Genomic DNA, 20,504 nt, shown 5'->3' on the forward strand with positions numbered 1-20,504 from the left:
GGGTGGAGCCAATAAGCAGGAAGGAAGATGGACAGATGGGACAGACCATGAGGATGGTGCTGAGCTGGAAGGTTGGAACTGGGGTAAGGTGGGGGAGGGGAAATGAGGAAACTGGTGAAATCCACAGTGATGCCAGGGGTTGGAGGATCCTGAGGCGGAAGATGAGGCGTTCTTCCTCCAGGAGTCGGGTAACACGGGAGTGGCAATGGAGCAGGCCCAGGACCTGCATGCCCTCGGCAGAGTGGGAGGGGGAGTTAAAATGTTCGGCCATGGGGTGGTGGGGTTGATTGGTGTGGGTGTCCCGGACATGTTCTCTGAAGCGCTCTGCGAGTAGGTGTCCTGTCTCCTCAACGTTGAGGAGACTGCACTGGGAGCAACAGATACAGTAAATTTCATGTGTGGCAGTGCAGGTGAAACTTTGATGGATGTGGAAGGCTCCTTTGGGGCCTTGGATGGAGGTGAAGGAGGTGATGTTGGCGCAGGTTTTGGAATTCCTGCAGTAGCCTGTCTCAATTACCTTCCCCAGTCCAACCCCCCTCCCATTTATCTCTCCAATCCCAAGGTTCCCAGCCTCATTCCTGATGAAGAGCTTTTGCCCGAAACGTTGATTTTCCTGCTCCTTGGATGCTGCCTGACCTGCTGTACTTTTTCAGCACTACACTCTTGACTCTAATCTCCAGCATCTGCAGAACTCACTTTCGCCACACTGAGTATAAGAATTGGGATGTCATGGTGCTAATGTGCAGGACACTGGTGAGGCCATATTTGGAATACCGTATACAATTCTGGATGCGCTACGAGAGGAAGGATGTTATTAAACTTGAAAGGGTGCAGAAATGATTTAAAAGGATGTTGCTGGGACTGGAGGATTTGAGCTACAGAGAAAGGCTGAACAGACTGAGGCTTAGGAATGACTTTATAGACGTTTATAAAACCATGAGGTGCACAGATAGTTTCAATAGCCAAGTCTTTTTCCTGGGTGAGTGAGTTCAAAACTAGAGAACATAAGTTTATAGTGAGAAGAGAAAAATTTAAAAAGGAACTGAGGGACAACTTTTTCACGCAGAGGGTGGCACTTGTCTGGAACGAGCTGCCAGACAAGTGGTGGAGGCAATTACAACAGTTAAAAAGCATCTGGATGGGTATATGAATCAGAAGGGCTTAAGAGGGATATGGGCCAAATGCTGGCAAATGGGTTAGATTGGGATGTCTGGTCAATGGCATGGTTGGGTTGATGGAAGGGCCTGTTTCCATGCTGTATGACTCAATAACAGCAGTGGTGAAAGAGCGTGGCTGCATCTGGGCCTACTATGGCACATAATGTATTCCTGGATTCTCCAAAACCTTTCCACATTCACAGGTCATAACTTAGGACAGTGGTGGAATAATTCTTACTTTGCAGAAATATCTAAGAAGATCAACACCATTCAGAGCACAAGAGTTTACTGAGCTAGCACCCCACCTGAAACCTTGCTGCATCCACCAGTGTCCCACCTTGGCTGCAGTGTATACCATCTACAAATGCACTATGGCATCTCACAATTTTCTTTAAAAAACACCATCTAACTTCACATCCACCATCAAAGGAAGCAGGCATATGAAAACAAACCGACCCGCTAGTTCCCCTTCTAGTCACACACCTTCCTGACTTGAAATTGCCCCTTCATCATTGCTGGGTCAAACTCCTTGATCTGTCTATCTAATAACACCTGTCAGTGTACCTGTACCACAAAGAGTGCTGTGGTTCAAGATGGTGTCTTACTGCCATCTTCTCAAGGATAAGTGAGTGCGGCCAGTTTAGACTAAAATAAAGAGAAATTTCTTCATTCAGGAATATGAATCTTAAAAATTTTCGACTTTGCTTTGATTTCTCAGTCATTGGGTATATCCAAGGCTTTGAATGACATTTTCAAACTCTTGGGAGAATCAAGGCACCTGGGAATCACTGAGAAATGTATTATGGCACTAAGAACCAGCTATCATATTATTAAAAGATGGAGTAGGCTCAATGGATTGCTTGACTTGCTTGTGCACTGATGTTACTGTGATTAAGCAAAATACTGCTGCAGTGGATGGAAACATTTCATAGTAAAAATAATTGCAAAAGTTCATGTGAGGGGATATAAACAGTAAAGTTGCCACAGTCCCAGAAAACCAGAAAGAGTTATTCTGTCATAAGAGAGACATAACTGATGGGGAGGTTAAACCTAAAGGTCACCAAACGGCAAGGGTGAGAAGGTTGAACTTTTATGGTGACTTCAGCTAATGCAGGAAATGAACCGTGCTGTTGGCAGGTCTCTACAACGCAAACCAGCTGTCCAGCCAACTGAACTATTAAAATCCCACAAAAACTGTGTAGTTTTTATCTCAGCTCCTCCAGAGGTCCCCAGCATCACAGCTGCTAGTCTTCAGAGAATTCCCTTCACTCCACGTAATATAAAGAAATGGCTGCAGGCATTAGATCCTGCAAAGGCTACAGTTCCTAAAAGCATTTGACAAACTTGATTGAGTTTTTTGAAGAAGTAACAAAGAAGATTGATGAGGGCAGAGCAGTAGATGTGATCTATATGGACTTCAGTGAGGCGTTAGACAAGGTTCCCAATGGGAGACTGATTAGAAAGGTTAGATCTCATAGAATACAGTGAGAATTAGCCATTAGGATACAGAACTGGCTCAAAGGTAAAAGACAGAGGGTGGTGGTGGAGGGTTGTTTTTCAGACTGGAGGCCTGTGACCAGTGGAGTGCCACAAGGATCGGTGCTGGGTCCTCTACGTTTTGTCATTTACATAAATGATTTGGATGCGAGCATAAGAGGTACAGTTAGTAAGTTTGCAGATGACACCAAAATTGGAAGTGTAGTGGACAGCAAAGAGGGTTACCTCAGATTACAACAGGATCTGGACCAAATGGGCCAATGGGCTGAGAAGTGGCAGATGGAGTTTAAGTCAGAAAAATGCGAGGTGCTGCATTTTGGGAAAGCAAATCTTAGCAGGACATATACACTTAGGAAAGATGTGGAAGCTTTGGAGAGGGTGCAGAGGAGATTTACCAGGATGTTGCCTGGAATGGAGAATAGGTCATACGAGGATATGTTGAGACTGCTAGGCCTTTTCTCATTGGAACGGCGAAGGATGAGGGGTGACTTGATAGAGGTAGAGTAGACAGTGAGAGACTTTTTCCCCGGGTACAACGGAGTGTTACAAGGGGACATAACTTTAAGGGGAAGGGTGGAAGGTACGGGGGGGATGTCAGGGGTAGGTTCTTTACCTAGAGAGTGGTGGGGGCATGGAATGTGCTGCCTGTGGGAGTGGCAGAGTCAGAATCATTGGTGATCGTTAAACAGCAATTGGATAGGTACATGGATAGGTGCTTAAGCTAGGACAAATGTTCGGCACAACATCGTGGGCCGAAGGGCCTGTTCTGTGCTGTATTGTTCTATGTTCTATGTTCTTAATGGTAAGGTCCTAGGGAGTGTTGCTGAACAAAGAGATTTTGGAGTGCAGATTCATAACTCCTTGAAAGTGGAGTTGCAGGTAGATAGGATAGTGCAGAAGGCATTTGGTATGCTTTCCTTTATTGGTCAGAGTATTGAGTACAGGAGTTGGGAGGTCATGTTGCGGCTATACAGGACATTGGTTAGGCCACTGTTGGAATATTGCGTGCAGTTCTGGTCTCCTTCCTATTGGAAAGATGTTGTGCAACTTGAAAGGGTTCAGAAAAGATTTACAAGGATGTTGCCAGGGTTGGAGGATCTGAGCTACAGGGAGAGGCTGAACAGGCTGGGACTGTTTTCCCTGGAGCATCGGAGGCTGAGGGGTGACCTTATTGGGGTTTACAAAATTATGAGGGGCATGGATAGGATAAATAGACAAAGTATTTTCCCTGGGGTCAGGGAGTCCAGAACTAGAGGGCATAGGTTTAGGATGAGAGGGGAAAGATATAAAAGAGACCTAAGGGGCAACTTTTCACGCAGAGGGTGGTACGTGTATGGAATGAGCTGCCAGGGGATGTGGTGGAGACTGGTACAATTGCAACATTTAAGAGGCATTTGGATGGATATATGAATAGGAAGGGTTTGGAGGGATATGGGCCGGGTGCTGGCAGGTGGGACTAGATTGGGCTGGGATATCTGGTCGGCATGGACGGGTTGGACCTTAGGGTCTGTTTCCGTGCTGTACATCTCTATGACTCTAATAATGCTGAAGATGTGTTCTCCAGAACATTCCAAGCTCCTAGCTGAGCTGTTCCAGTACAGATACAACATGCACCTAATCAGCAATGTGGAAAATTTCACAGGTACTCCCTGTACACAAAAGGCAAAATAAATTCAACTCAGCTAACTTAGCTTCTTCTCCACTGTTATCAGACTTATGAACAGACTTCTAACATATTAAGCTGATCTTTCTCTGTACCTTCCCTGTAGCCATACACTATATTTTGCATTCTGTTTTATTACCCTGATGTATTTATGTAAGGTCTGATTTGTCTGGTTAATACACAAAACAATACCTTTCACTGTGTCTTGTTATTTGTGACAATAATCAATCAAATCAATTGCCTGCCCTCTTGATCATCAGTAAAGGGATGAAAGATGTCATCAACTGTGGTATTAGACAGCACTTGCTTGGAAATAACTTGTTCACTGATGCACAGTTTGGGTCCTATCAGGAATACTCAGCTCCTGGCCTAATTTCACCATGTTCTAATGAAGGCCGTAAAAATCGAGAAACAAAGGAGAGGGAAAGTGACTGCCTTCATCATCAGGGCCACATGTGGTCTCGTGTAGCATTAAAAAGTCCGAGTAAAACTATGGTCAATGGGAATCAGAGGGAAAGTCTGCTGGTTAAAGTCATACCTGGCAAAAAGGAAGATAGTTGTTGTTGTTGTTAGAAGTCAGATATCTCAGCAACCGAATTGCTCTGCAGGAGTTCCTCAGGTCAGTGTCTTTGGCCTAACCTCCTTCAGCAGCTTTATCAATGACCTTTCATCCATCACAACATTACAACTGGAGATGTTCACTGATGATTGCACAATGTTCAGCAACATTCATGATTCCTCAAGTACTGAAGGAGTCCACGACCAATGCAACAAGACATTGGGGTTGGGCTGATGTAGCAAATAACATCTGTGCCACACAAGTGCTAGTCAATGATCATCACCAATAAGAGAGATTCTAACCATCTTCTCTTGACATTCAATGGCATTACCATCACTGAATACGCCATTACCAGCTTCCTGTAGGTTACCACTGACCAGAAACAGAACTGGACTAGCCATATAAACACTGTGTCGACAACAGCAGTTGAGATGCTAGGAATCCTGCAGCAAAGAACTCATCTTCTGATTACCCAAAGTATGTCCAACATTACAAGGCTTAAGTAAAAAGTGTGATGGAACATTCACCACTTGCTTGGATGAATGCTGCTCCAACAACACTCAAGAAGCTCGATACCATTCAGGGCAAAGCAGCCATTTGAATAGCACCACATCCACAAACATACACTTCCTCCACCACCTATGCACCATCTACAACATGGAATGCAGAAATTCAGCAAGGACCCTTAGACAGCATCTACACCACCACCAGCAGCAGGTTTCCCTCCACAGTATTCATCATCCTGACTTGGAAATATCTCACGACTTCTTCAGTGTCGCTGGTTCAAAATCCTGGAACTCCCTCCCTAATGGCATTGCTGACAGCAAATGGGTTGCAGTTCATATGAAAGCAGCTCAAAACCATCTTCTCAAAGGTGACAAAGGATGTACAATAAGTGGCCCAATCAGTAAAGCCGAATTAATAATACTTCAAAAAGTGAATTCATAAGAGAAACTCTCAACTTACAGGTAAGACCGATATAATTGAAGAAAAAACATTCTATCCTTCCCAACTCTATTTTTTTCATCTTATATTTAGATCTAGCCCTCAAAGCAGACATGCCACTAAAGGACAAATCGATTGGCACTTAGGTCTGAAAATGCTGAATTCCGTTCACGTCAAAGAAGGGGCTTTATAATACCATGAGTTTGATCAGATCATCACATTGACGAAATGTACAAATAAAGTTGGAAAACAGACTGAAATAATTTTATAAAAAGAAGCTCTTCTTTATATTTTTTTTACATTCAAATGCAGGTAAATGAATGGATGTAGAGTAATAATGTAATCCATTACTTTACAAACATACACTTTCAATTTAAGTGGAACTCACAGTCACTTCAACAAACCAGTTGAAATCTTACATTCTGCTCCACTAAACGTTTTAAAATTAGTACTTTTTGATCCAGAAATATTTTATTCGAATATGTGAAACTAACAAAATAAAGGAGACGCATTAGTAGTTGAAAGTATACCACTTAACAATCTCAACATCACAGAATTTTGATATAAAATCTAATTTATTTTGATAAAACCATTGTACATAAATTTTGCCAAACTTCATCTTTTGTAGTCTCAAGGAGTGCGGCTTTGAATTTTGAACTTTTGCGCTTGGCAACATATATAATTAATATTGCAATGGCCTGTTCTATATTTAGATGGTATCAACTATATGCACATTCTATGTAAACATGAAATATACATTTGTTCAATGTGACATTTATGGAGCGCTGAAATATGATAAGAAATCAAAGGAAGAAACTGACATGGTCCAAACCGATTATTCAATGTAATACAGTTCACTTCTTTGCTCCAGTAGATGAAGTAACTCACCGAATTTCATGTGTGAGCTCTTCAATAACATTCTTTTTTTCCTCCATGTTATTCTGAGCTGTTTGAAGGACATCTCGTAGCTCTTTCAGCTGACTTAAAGTGTCATGTAATTCACTGCGTGCATTCCTCAACTGTGCTTCTATCTTCTGATTTTCCTGCAAAGCATTTCTTCGGTCTGTCTCAATCTTGTGAAGATTTTCTTCCAGATCAAGCACTACCAGGCAATTAATTTTTCAAACTTAAAACATATTTACATAATAGAAAAAATTTTACAAAGTTCTGTTTAGTTATTTAACTATTAACCACTGCACTTTTATGAACTGAGGTAAAAATCTAATTTTCTTTCATACTTGTTGAAATTAGGAACTCTTTATATAAAATTAAAGTTCAGATGGCGCAAGAGAAAACAAGAAACAAATCAGAATTATATCAGGCACTCCACAGAAAACTTATTTTGTATTTTTTGAAATGGCCTTAAATAGCATTATACAGTTATTTATATTGATTAATTAGTGCAAACACGAATGAACTTGCACATACTTGGAATAGGATTATCTGTGCTTGTACTTTAAAGATATTTTCTACCTTGGTCAGACTTTTTGTCCAATTCGATCTGTGTATTACGCAAAGTCATTTCCAGCTGGTTAAGCTGAATATCCTTGTTTGCACTATCACGTCTCAATTGAAGAAGTTCCTTTTCCAGTGCAGTGGTTTCATCTTTGCAATTATCCATCGCAGTCTTTATTTCCCTGAAAAAAAAGATAAGTACCGTGAATTACTCACACAAACATAAACAGGCTGATGTAATACTTTTATCTTAAAGATATTACAATTCTTAAATACAATTTGCAGAACCAAATACAAGCTTCTGGAAGTTTTCAACAGATGACCAAATGCGCAACACATACTCAAAAGCAAAGATACTTAAGACTTAGTCTAAATATATTTTTAAAAATGACAGTCATGAGATGAATCTAACCCTAAAGGCAAATAAAAAGAGCTTTGCTTTTTTGAAAGAAATTAAAACAGAGCCTCATTTTTCAAATGAAAAAGTGAATCCAGATCACATTTAAAATTTTATAAACAATAACTTATTTAAGAAAACAGCTTTCACAGCATAGTTTCATTCAATTTCCACAGCCAGGAGTTTCCATTTCAGAATTCAGGGATCACAGCAAGTGTCTGAAATGGCATCACTCCACCATGGTCAGGGAAAATTTTCTCACACAATCATCTGCTCTTCTGTTCATTTCATAAACAATTGGGTTCTATGGTGACTTAAACAGTAAGTCACACCAGGATGATGGGCAGAAGTTCTTGCCCTCATCAGTACCTTCTGGTTGAAGCCACATTGGTGTTTGAGGTGTCAGTAGAAGAGCATTTTAATGATATTGACCATAAACCTATGTTTTTAGTTTTGGAAAAGGAGAAAACTGGTCTGAGAGGAAGACAGAATTTATTAAAAGAGGGTAAGATCTGGCCAAAAAAGATTGGGAACAGCTATCTGAAGCTATCTACAGCAAAACAGCAAGGAAGCTCAGAGGAACAAAGGAATCCTGGGTGCTTGTCCACAGATCCCTGAAGGTGACAGGACAGGTTAAAGCCACATCTGGGACATTCACCGTTATCAGTCATAGCATAGATTATAAGCCAGGGAGGTAATGCTGTGCTCCACGGAATTTTGGTTAGGCCATACTGGGAGTACGAAATGCAGTTCTGCTCAGCACGTTATAGAAAGAATGTGATTGGACTAGAACACGTGTGAAGGAGTTTGACCAGGATGTTGCCTAGGGTGGAACATTTCAGCTATGGACAGGGATTGGATAATTTTCTCTGAAGCACAGAAGGTTGAATTTGGAGGTGTCAGGGTGTTACCTAGTATAGTTGTATAAGAGTATGAGCGGCATGGTGAATAGAAAGCAGGTTGTTCTCTAAGTTGAAGTGCCAATAACAAGGGGCATACTTTTAAAGTGAAAGGTAGGAAATTCAGAGCGGATTTAAGGAATCACCTGTTTGCCCAAGGATGGCAGTGGGCTGGAATGCACGGTCTGGGAGAGTAGCTGTAGCAGGAAATCTCAACTTTTAAAAATACTTGGATGAGCACTTAAGTGTCATAAGATCTAAGGCCACTGGCCTAGTGCAGCAAAGTGGGACTAGTGTAGGCAGTATTATATTTTCAGTGGCACAGACTGGATGAGCTGAACAGCCTCTCCTCTACTATACGATTCTATGATTTTAGATAACACTAACTGTGAAATATAATAAATGAGTAGGAGGACAGCACACATCAAGTTGTCAGACACATGGCAGGTAAAATGCAAATAAAAACTGAAATTGCTGGAACATCTCAGCAAGTCTGGCAGCATCTGTGGATAGAGAAAGACAGTTAATGTTCCAGGTCCAGAAACCCTTCTTCAGAACTGGTAAACCAGTAAAATGTGATGTTGGGAAGTGTGAAGTATTATACTTCAGCATAAAAATCAAGGAAAGGTATGATTATCTAGATTACACAATTTTTAAAAGTTTGAAGGAACAGATGTGAGCACAGCTTATTGCCCAGAGAACAGTTAAGAGTCAAGCACATTGTTGTGGGACTGGAGTCACATGTAGGCCAGACCAAGTAAGGATAGTAGTTTCCTTCCCTAAAGAGTATTAGTGAATCAAATGTTTTTTTCCCAACAACTGACAATGGATTCATGGTCATCATTACACCCTTTAATTCAGATGCTTATTGACTTCAAATTCCACTATCTGCCATGGTGAGATTTGAACCAGGTCTCCAGAACATTACTTGAGTCTCTCTATATTAGCAGTCCAGCGATAATACCGTTAGGTCATTACTTCCTCATAGTAGCAGGACGGTTGAGAAGGGCCTAGGTTTTATTAATAGCATAAGTAGTAACAAAATAAAACTAATAGCATAAAAACACAAAAAGGTTGAGTTGCTCTCAGAATAAAGTCAAGAGGATAATTGCAGTCTTTCAAAATCATGAAAGATTTTGATATTGTAAGTAAAGGCAAACTGTTTCAGTAATAGATCAGTTAATTGGTTATAAATGCGAACAAATAAGGCATTTGGCAAAAGAAATAGAGGCTCAGCAAGTTGTGATTCTGAATTTTTGAGGTGGTGGAAGCAGATTTTATCAAATAAAAAGACTTAAAAGGAAAAAAATCACTTAGCTATGGTTAAAGAGCAGGGAAATGGCAATAATTGGAAAGCTATATTGAGCCACTTTAGACATGATGGGCTGAATTACTTCATGTATGTATCACTAACTTGAGTAAACGAATCAGATTAAAACAAAGAACAATTCTTATGTTATATAGCAAATTTACCAACCAATTGAATAATCAGTATTTGCATCAGAAAAACAAATATCACTAGACATTAAAATCTTTTATAAATGCCACAAGATGTAACAATCCATGGTCAACTCAGAGACAGAATCTTAATTCAATTAACATCATGAGGTGGTGAGCTTCTAGGGAGACACAACCCACATTCATCTGTTTATTATGTCGATTTATTATGTCTATATTTATAAATGCGAAATTTGCACTTCTGCCAACTTGGTAAATGTATAATTCATTGCTTGATTTAAAAAAAAAGCTGCATGCCAGTTGCAGAACCAAACAAATGCATGTTAAAAAACAGTTATCACATTAAATAAAGTTAAAAATCTCTTTAACTCAAAACAACACCAGGTTTTGTCCAACAGGTTTATTTGGAAGTACTAGCTTTCGGAGCACTGCTCCTTCATCAGGCAGCTGTGGAGCAGGATCATAAGACACAGAACTTATAGCAAAAGATTACACTGTCATGTAACTGAAACAATGTATTAAACAAACTAAGATTGCTGTTAAGTCTTTCATCTTTTAGAATGGGTTGTGGGTTTTGGTTCATTAATATGTAAATGCCAGAACTTCTTTTAAGTCACATTCTCGAGACAACTTAAGGTTTTATGTAAAAAAAGTCACATCTCAGCTCAGACAATGCATTAAAGGTCTGAGGTTAGAGTCTGTCTATATCCCAATCTTGAGTCAGACTGGTTCTACTTCCACAGTAAATGCGAATTTTTGAAATGTTACATGGTTTGATTGCCTGCAGATTCTATTTTGCTCAAAAAGCAGATAATCTGCAGAGAGTCAATCCATATAACATGGTATAAATTCCATTCTAAAAGATGAAAGACTTAACAGCAATCTAGGTTTGTTCAATGTATTGTTTCAGTCGCATGACAGTGTAATCTTTTGCTATAAGTTCTGTGTCTTAAGATCCTGCTCCACAGCTACCTGATGAAGGAGCAGCGCTCTGAAAGCTGGTGCTTCCCCAAATAAACCTGTTTGATTATTACCTGGTATTGTGTGATTTTTAACCTTGTCCAACCCAATCCAACACCGGCACCTCCACATCACATTAAATGAGTCAAACATTACACAATTATAGTTTTCTATTTCCAACATTATTCATGTCTGGGAGCCCTAGCTTTACTACTCAGCAACCGACTGATACCAAGTCTAATGACTCAGTGTTGTGGGCCCCAGTTCATAGAAAAAGGACTGGAGTCGCTTATAATGCAGTTTATACAAGATTTCCCATGGATGAAATATTCGCCAGAACCCTGCAGCAAAAGAACAAATTTGCTAATCCACTGCCTACTTTTCCCAAAAGGGTACTGAAACCCACCAAGATCAGGGTGCTAAGTAACACAAAAGCAGGTTGTGGATATTTAAAACACTTTCAACACTTGGGAAACTACAAGACCAAAACAATAACAACAACATTTCTGACAGCTATTAATCCCCTCTACCATAAAACTTACTTCAGAGCACTGGTAAGTTCAACCACCTGCTGGTGTTTGGAATCTTGGCCATCATATGCCTTTAAAAGCTTTCCTTCGGTTTTTGAGAGCTCATCAGTATAGGCCATTTTCTGTTTATATAATTCTTGCTCCAGTTGAGAAACCTATTTCACAAACATAACAACATTTTATCCCATTGTTAAATGATAAGGCAGCAGTGAAACTACTAAGATTCTCAGGGTGAAGTGGTGGAGTAGTGGTAATATTACTGGACTGGTGATGCAGAGGTCCAGGCTAGTTTTCTGTGAAAGTGGATCCAAATCCCATCATGCAGCTGACTATGACAGCTACCACTGACTGTCGTAGAAAACCACTTAGTTCATTAGTATCCTTTGGAGAAGGAAATTTCCCTTCTTTATCTGCCTGGCATACATATGCTCCAGACTCTCAGTAATGTGGATGACTCTTAACTGCCCTTTAATGGCCTAGCCAGAAATCAGTTTAAAGGCAAACGGAGTGGGCAACAAATGTTGGCAATTACATGAAAGAATAAAGTAAAATTCTCACTTAATAACCATCTTGCAAGTATAAACCAAGTAACTTCACATCAGTTCCATAAATAATATAGAAATGAATAGGCTCACCAGAGACAGATTTTGTTTTACCTTATACAAGAAGATTCTGTCATTTCTAAATGAAGACTATTTACAATACATAATCGGTGACAAATATTGAATATTTAATTTTAATACATTCACATGTGGGACCACAGAATACATTAAAAACATGCAATTTCGGTTTTGTTAAAATATTCATAGTAATAATGCATGGAGCATTCAGTATGCATGGTATAATAAAGATGGAATATCGTATTGTGAGACATGGGGAATCTTCATAGAACCTATAGTATAAATAAATGCCATTTGCTCCAATCTGTCCACGTCAGTAGTTAGCCTCTATCTTGTTCCTACGTTACTTGTCTTCCAGCAATCATCTATAAACAGTCTAAACTTCAACTATCAACTTCAAAAACCTCAGCCCCAACTCCCTCACATTCAATCTTATATGCACCTCATTGGAGACTCCACAACTAAAGAGTTTGTTTCGGTGGTTCCACTTCATTACTTCATAACATAAAATATATTTATCAAATTAATAAATGCAGCCATTAAAGTTTCAAGTCTTTCTTCGTATTTGTATTTCTTCACACCTATCAATGTCCTTGTGAACCTGCACCAAATCTTAATGTCCCATTATTTAATAATACCCATATCTTTCTCTTTGTCTGCATAATTATTTACAATTTTATGCCTATCAGCAAATCCATGTATCACTCCATACCACAGACACACACAATACCAGAAGCAACCTGAAATAGAAATTGGTGGCATGCTATTACCTATTTCTAATCTTTCCAAGAACTTGTCCTTAACTTCCATTTTATAATCCAATATTCTATAAGACCATAAGACATAGGAGTGGAAGTAAGGCCATTCGGCCCATCGAGTCCACTCCGCCATTCAATCATGGCTGATGGGCATTTCAACTCCACTTACCAGCGTTCTCCCCGTAGCCCTTAATTCCTCGAGACAACAAACTGCACCTTTTTTCCGATGTTCTTCATTGATACCCTGTGTGCTAATCTGCCAAGTTTTCAGACTGCCAGTATACTATTTCAGTATATTTTGCTCCTCCTAACTCCTCAACACCTCTCTCACTACTATCCTATGGCACTTTCACAGAGAAGTCTACCAGACTGGATGGATGGCTTGGGCTGTAAACACAATAGTGTCAGATATTTTAGACTGGCAGGAAAGTTGACAGGTACAGACATCGTTCCAATTTCAGTGTCTACGATGCTTCGAACACTGGATAAACAAGTTATGCCAGAATACAGAGGAACCTAGATTAACCAAACAAGATGGGCGGGCACTATTTCTTTCAGATAACTGATTATTTGGTTAAAATCTGATTGAAGATTTGTAGCTCGGGTATCCGTTGTTGTGGTTCTGCTCGCCGAGCTGGAAGTTTTTGCTGCAAACGTTTCGTTCCCTGGCTAGGGAACATCATCAGTGCGGTGGGAGCCTCGTGTGAAGCGCTGCTTTGATGTTTCTTCCGGTATTTATAAATACCGGAAGAAACATCAAAGCAGCGCTTCACATGAGGCTCCCACCGCACTGATGATGTTCCCTAGCCAGGGAACGAAACGTTTGCAGCAAAAACTTCCAGCTCGGTGAGCAGAACCACAACGATTATTTGGTTAATTGATTCAATGCCTCTCAGAGTCATTCCTCTGGGGCTCAGAGTTTTCTGTTAAGTCTGCTCCCTGTTCAAGAGATTGCAGCACATCCCGTGCAGCAACACACCACATGTGAGCCCTGCCCCAAACCCCGTCCAACATCGCCCTCTGCCTGCCCCTCAACTCCACCCTCCGCCCAACCCCTGCCCTCTGTCTGCCCCCAACCCTGTCCAACCCCACCTCCCAACTGCACCCCCCCAACACTGTCATCCCCCCTAACCCCACCCTCCCCAAACCCAGCCAGCACCGCCCCCAACCCCATTCCCCCGGCCTGCACCCCCCCAGCCTCATCCAACATCCCCTACGCTCCCCCAACTCCGTTCAACTTCCCCCCCACCAAACCCCATTCCCCCAAGCGCACCCCCTCCAAACACCGACCAGCACCGCTCCTGTCCCCACCCACTGTCCGACCCCCATCTGCACTCCCGCCCTGGCCACCTCGACCTCACTGTGCGGCCCTGCCCCCATCAGCTGCTGTCACCCTCTGGAGCAGCCGGAGTGAACACCAACAGTAAGACTGCTGCTGTTTTTGTGGGGCAAGTCTCCAAATAGTGCACACAGACAGACAGACAACTTTTTCACAAGTCCCACCTCTGCCCTGTACAGGACAATTTTAGAGAGAATATCTGGATTTAGGGTTCACCCCTATGTATAAATCCAGAGAAAGTGTGGGGAGAGAGAGGGAGGGCTGGATGTCAGTCATTTGGAGACGGTGCCTGGGCTCCCATCGATGTCAAGGACTGTTCTTGGCAGTATTTCTGTGAGCTGAGATAGTTTTTAATCATTGTAAACAAAAGATGCGATCAGGGTTGAAACAGCTCTTTGATGTAATGTTTCTATGTCCTTCGGATAATCCAATATTCAGATAATAGATGTTCGGATAATCGAGTTCCTTTGTAGTTGATTACCACAATCAGTAACCAAAAAAGGGAAATGTCAATTCAAAGAAAACATCACAAAGTCAGGTTGGTGGTGATGAGGAGGTATCCCTGCCAAAGTTTTGAGATTCACAGACTGCAATTAATAGCAACGTAGAAAATTGACCATGTTGGAGTTCAAAATTAGAAGGTTACAGAGTATTTTCTCAGTCGAGGTCTACCGTGTGTCTGGCCTTCTGCATATTTAATGTACAGTGCCTTTTGCCAGCAATAATAGAAATATAAGCATACTCAGCAACTATGAAAGATTGTGTCCTCTGCCCTGCTGTGTAACTCCAGGACTCTGCTTTTGCAATTGGGTGCATGCTGCATCCTTATATTAAAAAGGTTGAAATTCTCTTCCTAGTTGCATCACACAAGTCAAAGTCATTTAAGGCAAAGGCTTAGCACCACTTGCTCAACTGCATCAATGATGCACAATAAATAGTTTGGACAACTACAGCCGCATTCTATTAAAGAATTTTTTAAAAAAAACCTTCACCTCTCTTTTCCATTTATTATAGATCTACCTACATAACTAAAGGGACAGAATTAATAGCAGGTCTGTAGCAAAGTAAGAAGCAATTATAATCTGTAGAAGGTGTTATTCCATTTCAGGCAAGGATTTAATACTTGAGTTTTTTCATGCACTCACTTTATGAAAAACTGCAAGCCTTCTTGCAAGCAAAAATCTAGGATATCAAATTCGATCAGATTATGTTATAAAACTCAAATGGAAAGTATATATTTTGAAAACAATCACCTGTCTTTCTAACATTGCCTGGTGGTCTTCCAGCTCTCCAATTCTAGCTGTCCCTTGCTGCAACATTTGTTGATACTGTACCAAGGTCTGCTGGAGTTGCATATTCTGTTCATTACTCTCCTTCAGATTGATTGCAGATATTTTTAACTGTTTCTGCAGACAAAGTACCTTCCAAAAATAAAATACAACAACTATTTACAGCACTGTATCCCAAAGCTGCAACTTCACTGAATAACAGTGAACTTGTGCCAGTCCTCAGAGTCCCAAGTTCTATAATCATAAATTTATAGTGTTACAATGAAACACAAACGTATTTTTCATCCCATCAACTCAGCCCTACTTTTCTTAGAGTCACCCAATCTACCATCATTCTCCTGATAGTTTTATATGCAGAATTTAGCATTACTCTTCCAAGAATCTCTTCAGTTATTGAAGTAAATTTGTTTTAATCATTAGAATATACATTCTAAACATCTGGAAAATAAAGAAACCTTCATAGTCCCAACATTAAGTTTTTTTGATGATTACCCAAAATGAATAACATTCATTCCCACCTTAACAAAGAAAATAATCTACAATTTACAATAATAATCTTTTAAATCCAGAAAACAGCTTGTTAAGTGATCGCTGAACCTTCTGAGCTGCAGTAAAAATGTAGACACATCTGATGTATTTATATTCTAAAGACAATACCATTTTTGAAAATTTTAGTAAACCTATACAACAATCTTCTTCATTCCTTTGACATCTTCGTCCAAAAATGTACGTAACTCCACAGCTACAGTCTAAGATTTTTTTATACATTAATAATAGCTTCTTGCTTTGGTAGCCTATGCTTTGCTCCAAAACGGAGGATGGCGTTACCTCCTTGCTTTTTAAAATATATTCCTTGCCAGTCTTAAAATAATATCTGCAATCTCAGGTCCTCCATGTAAAATACGTAGAATGAGCATTTCCTTTCCCTGATTTTACTTCCAAGCAAATTACCACAATTTTTTTCCTACAAAGAGCTATTGGCTATCCTTTTCTTCCTATTTCTCAAAACCTTTTTACAGCTATTTTAATTATCATACATTCTTATTTAATGTCAGTCAATTTTGATATTGTTCCCTCAATTGCTAAATCTAAATTATTTATGGTTAGTTTATAGTAACTTTATTTGATACTCTTCTCATTCTGATGGTCAGAAAAGATAACCTGCAGAACTTGCAGAAATTTAGATCAACTTTCCTCAGCACAACGAACTATTGGTGTTATTTTGCACAATGCCTTTTTTTTTAAAATGTGGGAGAGGATAATTGGCTCTGTAAAAGGAATCTGTAAAATATCTTTTTGAGAAAAACATCTGACAGGTAAGGCCACTGAAAGCAAACAAAGTGATACTGAATGAATAAATACCATACAATATCTAAGCAGCATCTTCTCTGTTCTTAAATACTGCACGAACTGCTCAAACACATGGATTATTAATTGGTTTTAGGAAAATCCGTGCCATTTTGTGGAATGATTCACTGGGAACAGTCCAGAACAACAGATTGGAAAGGTAAAATTATATTTAAATTTGCCATTTATTTTGTCAATGAGAATCAACAGTCAAATCTTATAAACCTTTCACATTTTCAATACGGTTGGAAAGGACAAAAGCTAGTTCTGAAAATAAACATATATACATATGTTCTGAAGCTCTGAAATTAATAAAACAGAAATTATATCTGACTAAACAGATTGCTCAACAATGATAGCAGTACATTGTATAATTTACCTCTTCAGATTTCTTTTCTATCTGCTTTTTTTGTTGTTCCCTGATATCTTCAAACTGTTGTGACTGAATTTTCAGTTCCTCCTTAGAAACTGCTAATGCATTTTCCAAATCTTTAACCTGTGTTTATTTAACACAACAGTGAAAATGTTGCAAAATACTTGAAAACCTACAATTAAGCATTTCTGATTTGGAAATACACTATTGGTCCATAAAATGGCAACCCAATTTTAATTTAACTAATCAATGCTTTTTCCATTTGCATGCATTTACCATCCACAAAAAGTAGAATTATAATGAGTATAAAATAAAGTTTACAGACTTTGGAAGCTTCTTCATCAGTTTGATTTTGTAAGCTTTTTAACGCAGCATTATTTCTGTTATCTTGTTTCTTTATTTCCTATAAATATATATAAACCATGTTAGAAAGAATGCTGGGTGGAATGGAATAGACAATACCAACATTATAGATGTGCTCATTATAATCAGAAATAGAAATAACCAAATATTGCAAAGTTCATATCAACATTTAGCTGTGCTGCCAATGTAAATTTAATTTTGAATTTTTGTCCATTTTCTGAACAGAAACCTCAAGAGCTTCTGATTTCATGCTGTAAACGGATCAATTTACAGAGTTGTATGATTTTTCTGAGAATATCAAAATTATTTGGTCTACTCTTTAGCTGAATTTGTCATCAGATCGAGACATGGCAACAATTCTCCCAAGCTGCCATTTTTGTAGGGTTTGACACAAGCATAATAATTGGGAAATAATTTGAGACTTTTAGAAGTCTTTAATCTGAATTTTTAAACTAAGTTGGCATGATTGTTGCTTTTTAATAATATGGGAAAGTATAGTTTCTGCAGCACTAAACCTGGAAATAATTTCCATTGATTATGACCGGCAGTAATTTATATGGGTATTAGAACTTCGAAGGAAACTCAACTGCAAAAAGATCTTGACATAGCAGATATGGTTGAGATACTAAATGCGAAGTTTGCATCTGTATTTACTAAAGAAGTTGCCACTGAAGTCACAGTGAAAGGGGACATTAAGGAATGGACTGAAAATTCATGAAGTAGAATTATTAGCAAATTTTAAATACAGGCAGATTTTCTGTCATAGGACCAGATGGCATACATTCAAGGATGCTGAGGAAAGCAAGGACCAAAACTGCAGAGACAGCGTCTTTCTTCTTCCAATCCTCCTTAGTTACAGTGTCTAGTATCAGAGGACTAGAAAACTGCAAATATTGCATCTTTGTTCAAAAAAACAGTACAACATTAAACCCAGCAACTACTTGCCAATCAGCTCAATCTCAGCAGCAAGAAAGCTCTGACAAATGACGATCTTGAGACAAAACTAACATTATCTTGGTTAAGTATGAATTAATTAAAGAATGCCTAATAGATTTGCAAAAGGCAAATCATAGTTAATTAAGATTTGGAGATACCAGTGTTAGACTGGGGTGTATAAAGTTAAAAATCATATAACACCAGGTTATAGTCCAATAGGTTCATTTGGAAGCACTAGCTGTCGAAGCCCTCCTCCTTCATCAGGTGATTGAGGAGTATAAGATCATAAGGCACAGAATTTGTAGCAAAGTTTACAGTGTGATGTAACTAATATTATATATTGAAAAAGACCTGGACTGTTTGTTAAGTCTCTCATCTTTTAGAAAGGGCATGTTAGGTTTCAGTTCTTTCATAAGTAAATTACAGAACTTTTTAAAAGTTACATTCTCAAGTGAACTTTAACAGTGGTTAGCACTGCTGCATCACAGCGCCAGAGACCCGGGTTCAATTCCCGCCTCAGGCAACTGTCTGTGTGGAGTTTGCACATTCTCCCAGAGTCTGCGTGGGTTTCCTCTAGGTGCTCCAGTATCCTCCCACAGTCCAAAAATATGCAGATTAGGTGAATTGGCCATGCTAAATTGCCTGTAATGTTAGGTGAAGGGGTAAATGTAGGGGAATGGGTCTGGATGGGTTGCGCTTCGACGGGTCGGTGTGGACCTGTTGGGCCGAAGGGCCTGTTTCCACACTAAATAATCTAATCTAATCAAATGGGTGTCATATCGGCCCAGATAATGTATTGAAGGTGTGAGCTGCCCTTTGAGAGTCAAGATGAGAGTGGTGCTGGAAAAGCACAGCAGGTCAGGCAGCATTCGAGGAGCAGGAAAATTGGCATTTTGGGCAAAACATCAATGGAAAGATTCTTGGTGGTGTGGATGTGCAGAGGGATCTTGGAATCCACGTACATTGATCCCTGAAAGTTGCCACCCCAGGTTGACAGCGTTGTTAAGAAGGTATATGGTGTTCAAAGTTTGTGAGAAGATTTGTAGCTCGGGTGCTCGTTGTTGTGGTTCTGTTCGCCGAGCTGGGAGTTTTTGTTGCAAACGTTTCGTCCCCTTTCTAGGTGACATCCTCAGTGCTTGGGAGCCTCCTGTGAAGCGCTTCTGTGCTGATTCCTCCAGCATTTATAGTGGTTTGAATCTGCCGCTTCCGGTCGTCAGTTGCTGTCCGCTGCAGTGGCCGGTATATAGGGTATATTACAGGAAGGATGTGGAAGCATTGGAAAAGTTGCAAAGGAGATTTACTGGGATGTTGCCTGGTCTGGATGGAAGGTCTTGTGAGGAAAGGCTGAGAGACTTGGGTCTGTTCTCATTGGAGAGAAGGCAGCTAAGAGAGGCTTTAATACAGATATACAAGGTGATCAGAGGATTAGATAGCATGGACAGTGAGTGTCAGCTTGTATGAAGGGAGACAGCTGCAAATTGAGGGGTGATAGATTTAAGACAGATGTCAAAGGCAGGTTCTTTACTCAAAGAGTAGTAAGGGTGTGGAATGCCCTGCCTGGCAGTGTAGTTAACTCAGTCAGATTAGGGGCATTTAAACAGTCCTTGGATAAACATATGGATGATGATGGGATAGTGAAGGGGTTGGGCTTAGATTAGTTCACAGGTCAGCATAACATCAAGGGTCAAAGAGTTTGTTCTGCGCTGTGTTGTTCTATGTAAAACTGCCTCATTATACATTAGCATGTTCGCTGCTTGGATACACAAAATATTTCATCAGGAAATCATCCAAACTAAAATCTATGAGTTCTTCTTTATTGCTACTTTTGCCAATTTGATTTTGCCAACAAGATGATTAAAGTCATCCATGATTAACTTATTGCCTTTTTTTCCTTACATGCCCTCATTACCGTATTATTTATTTTGTCCGACAGAAAGACTACTGTTAGGGGCCCACAGA

At 39.8% G+C, this 20,504-nt stretch overlaps 1 protein-coding gene across 5 annotated transcripts in view; it reads right to left on the reverse strand.

Annotated features, from left to right (window-relative positions):
- LOC132818834 (coiled-coil domain-containing protein 18-like) overlaps positions 1–20,504 on the reverse strand; it is a 164,578-nt gene that overhangs the window by 41,763 nt on the left and 102,311 nt on the right. For 4 of the 5 annotated variants that reach the window (XM_060829961.1, XM_060829958.1, XM_060829959.1 and 1 more), the window contains 6 exons: positions 17,572–17,649; positions 17,253–17,369; positions 15,491–15,658; positions 11,533–11,675; positions 7,295–7,458; positions 6,710–6,923 (listed from right to left, as the gene is read on the reverse strand). In XM_060829961.1, the coding sequence (XP_060685944.1) occupies positions 6,710–6,923; positions 7,295–7,458; positions 11,533–11,675; positions 15,491–15,658; positions 17,253–17,369; positions 17,572–17,649 (884 nt within the window). The remainder of the gene's footprint in view (positions 1–6,709; positions 6,924–7,294; positions 7,459–11,532; positions 11,676–15,490; positions 15,659–17,252; positions 17,370–17,571; positions 17,650–20,504) is intronic. The other variant, XM_060829960.1, reaches the window with a different exon arrangement.

The sequence above is a fragment of the Hemiscyllium ocellatum genome, chromosome 9 (assembly GCF_020745735.1).
Source record: "Hemiscyllium ocellatum isolate sHemOce1 chromosome 9, sHemOce1.pat.X.cur, whole genome shotgun sequence".
NCBI lineage: Eukaryota > Metazoa > Chordata > Chondrichthyes > Orectolobiformes > Hemiscylliidae > Hemiscyllium > Hemiscyllium ocellatum.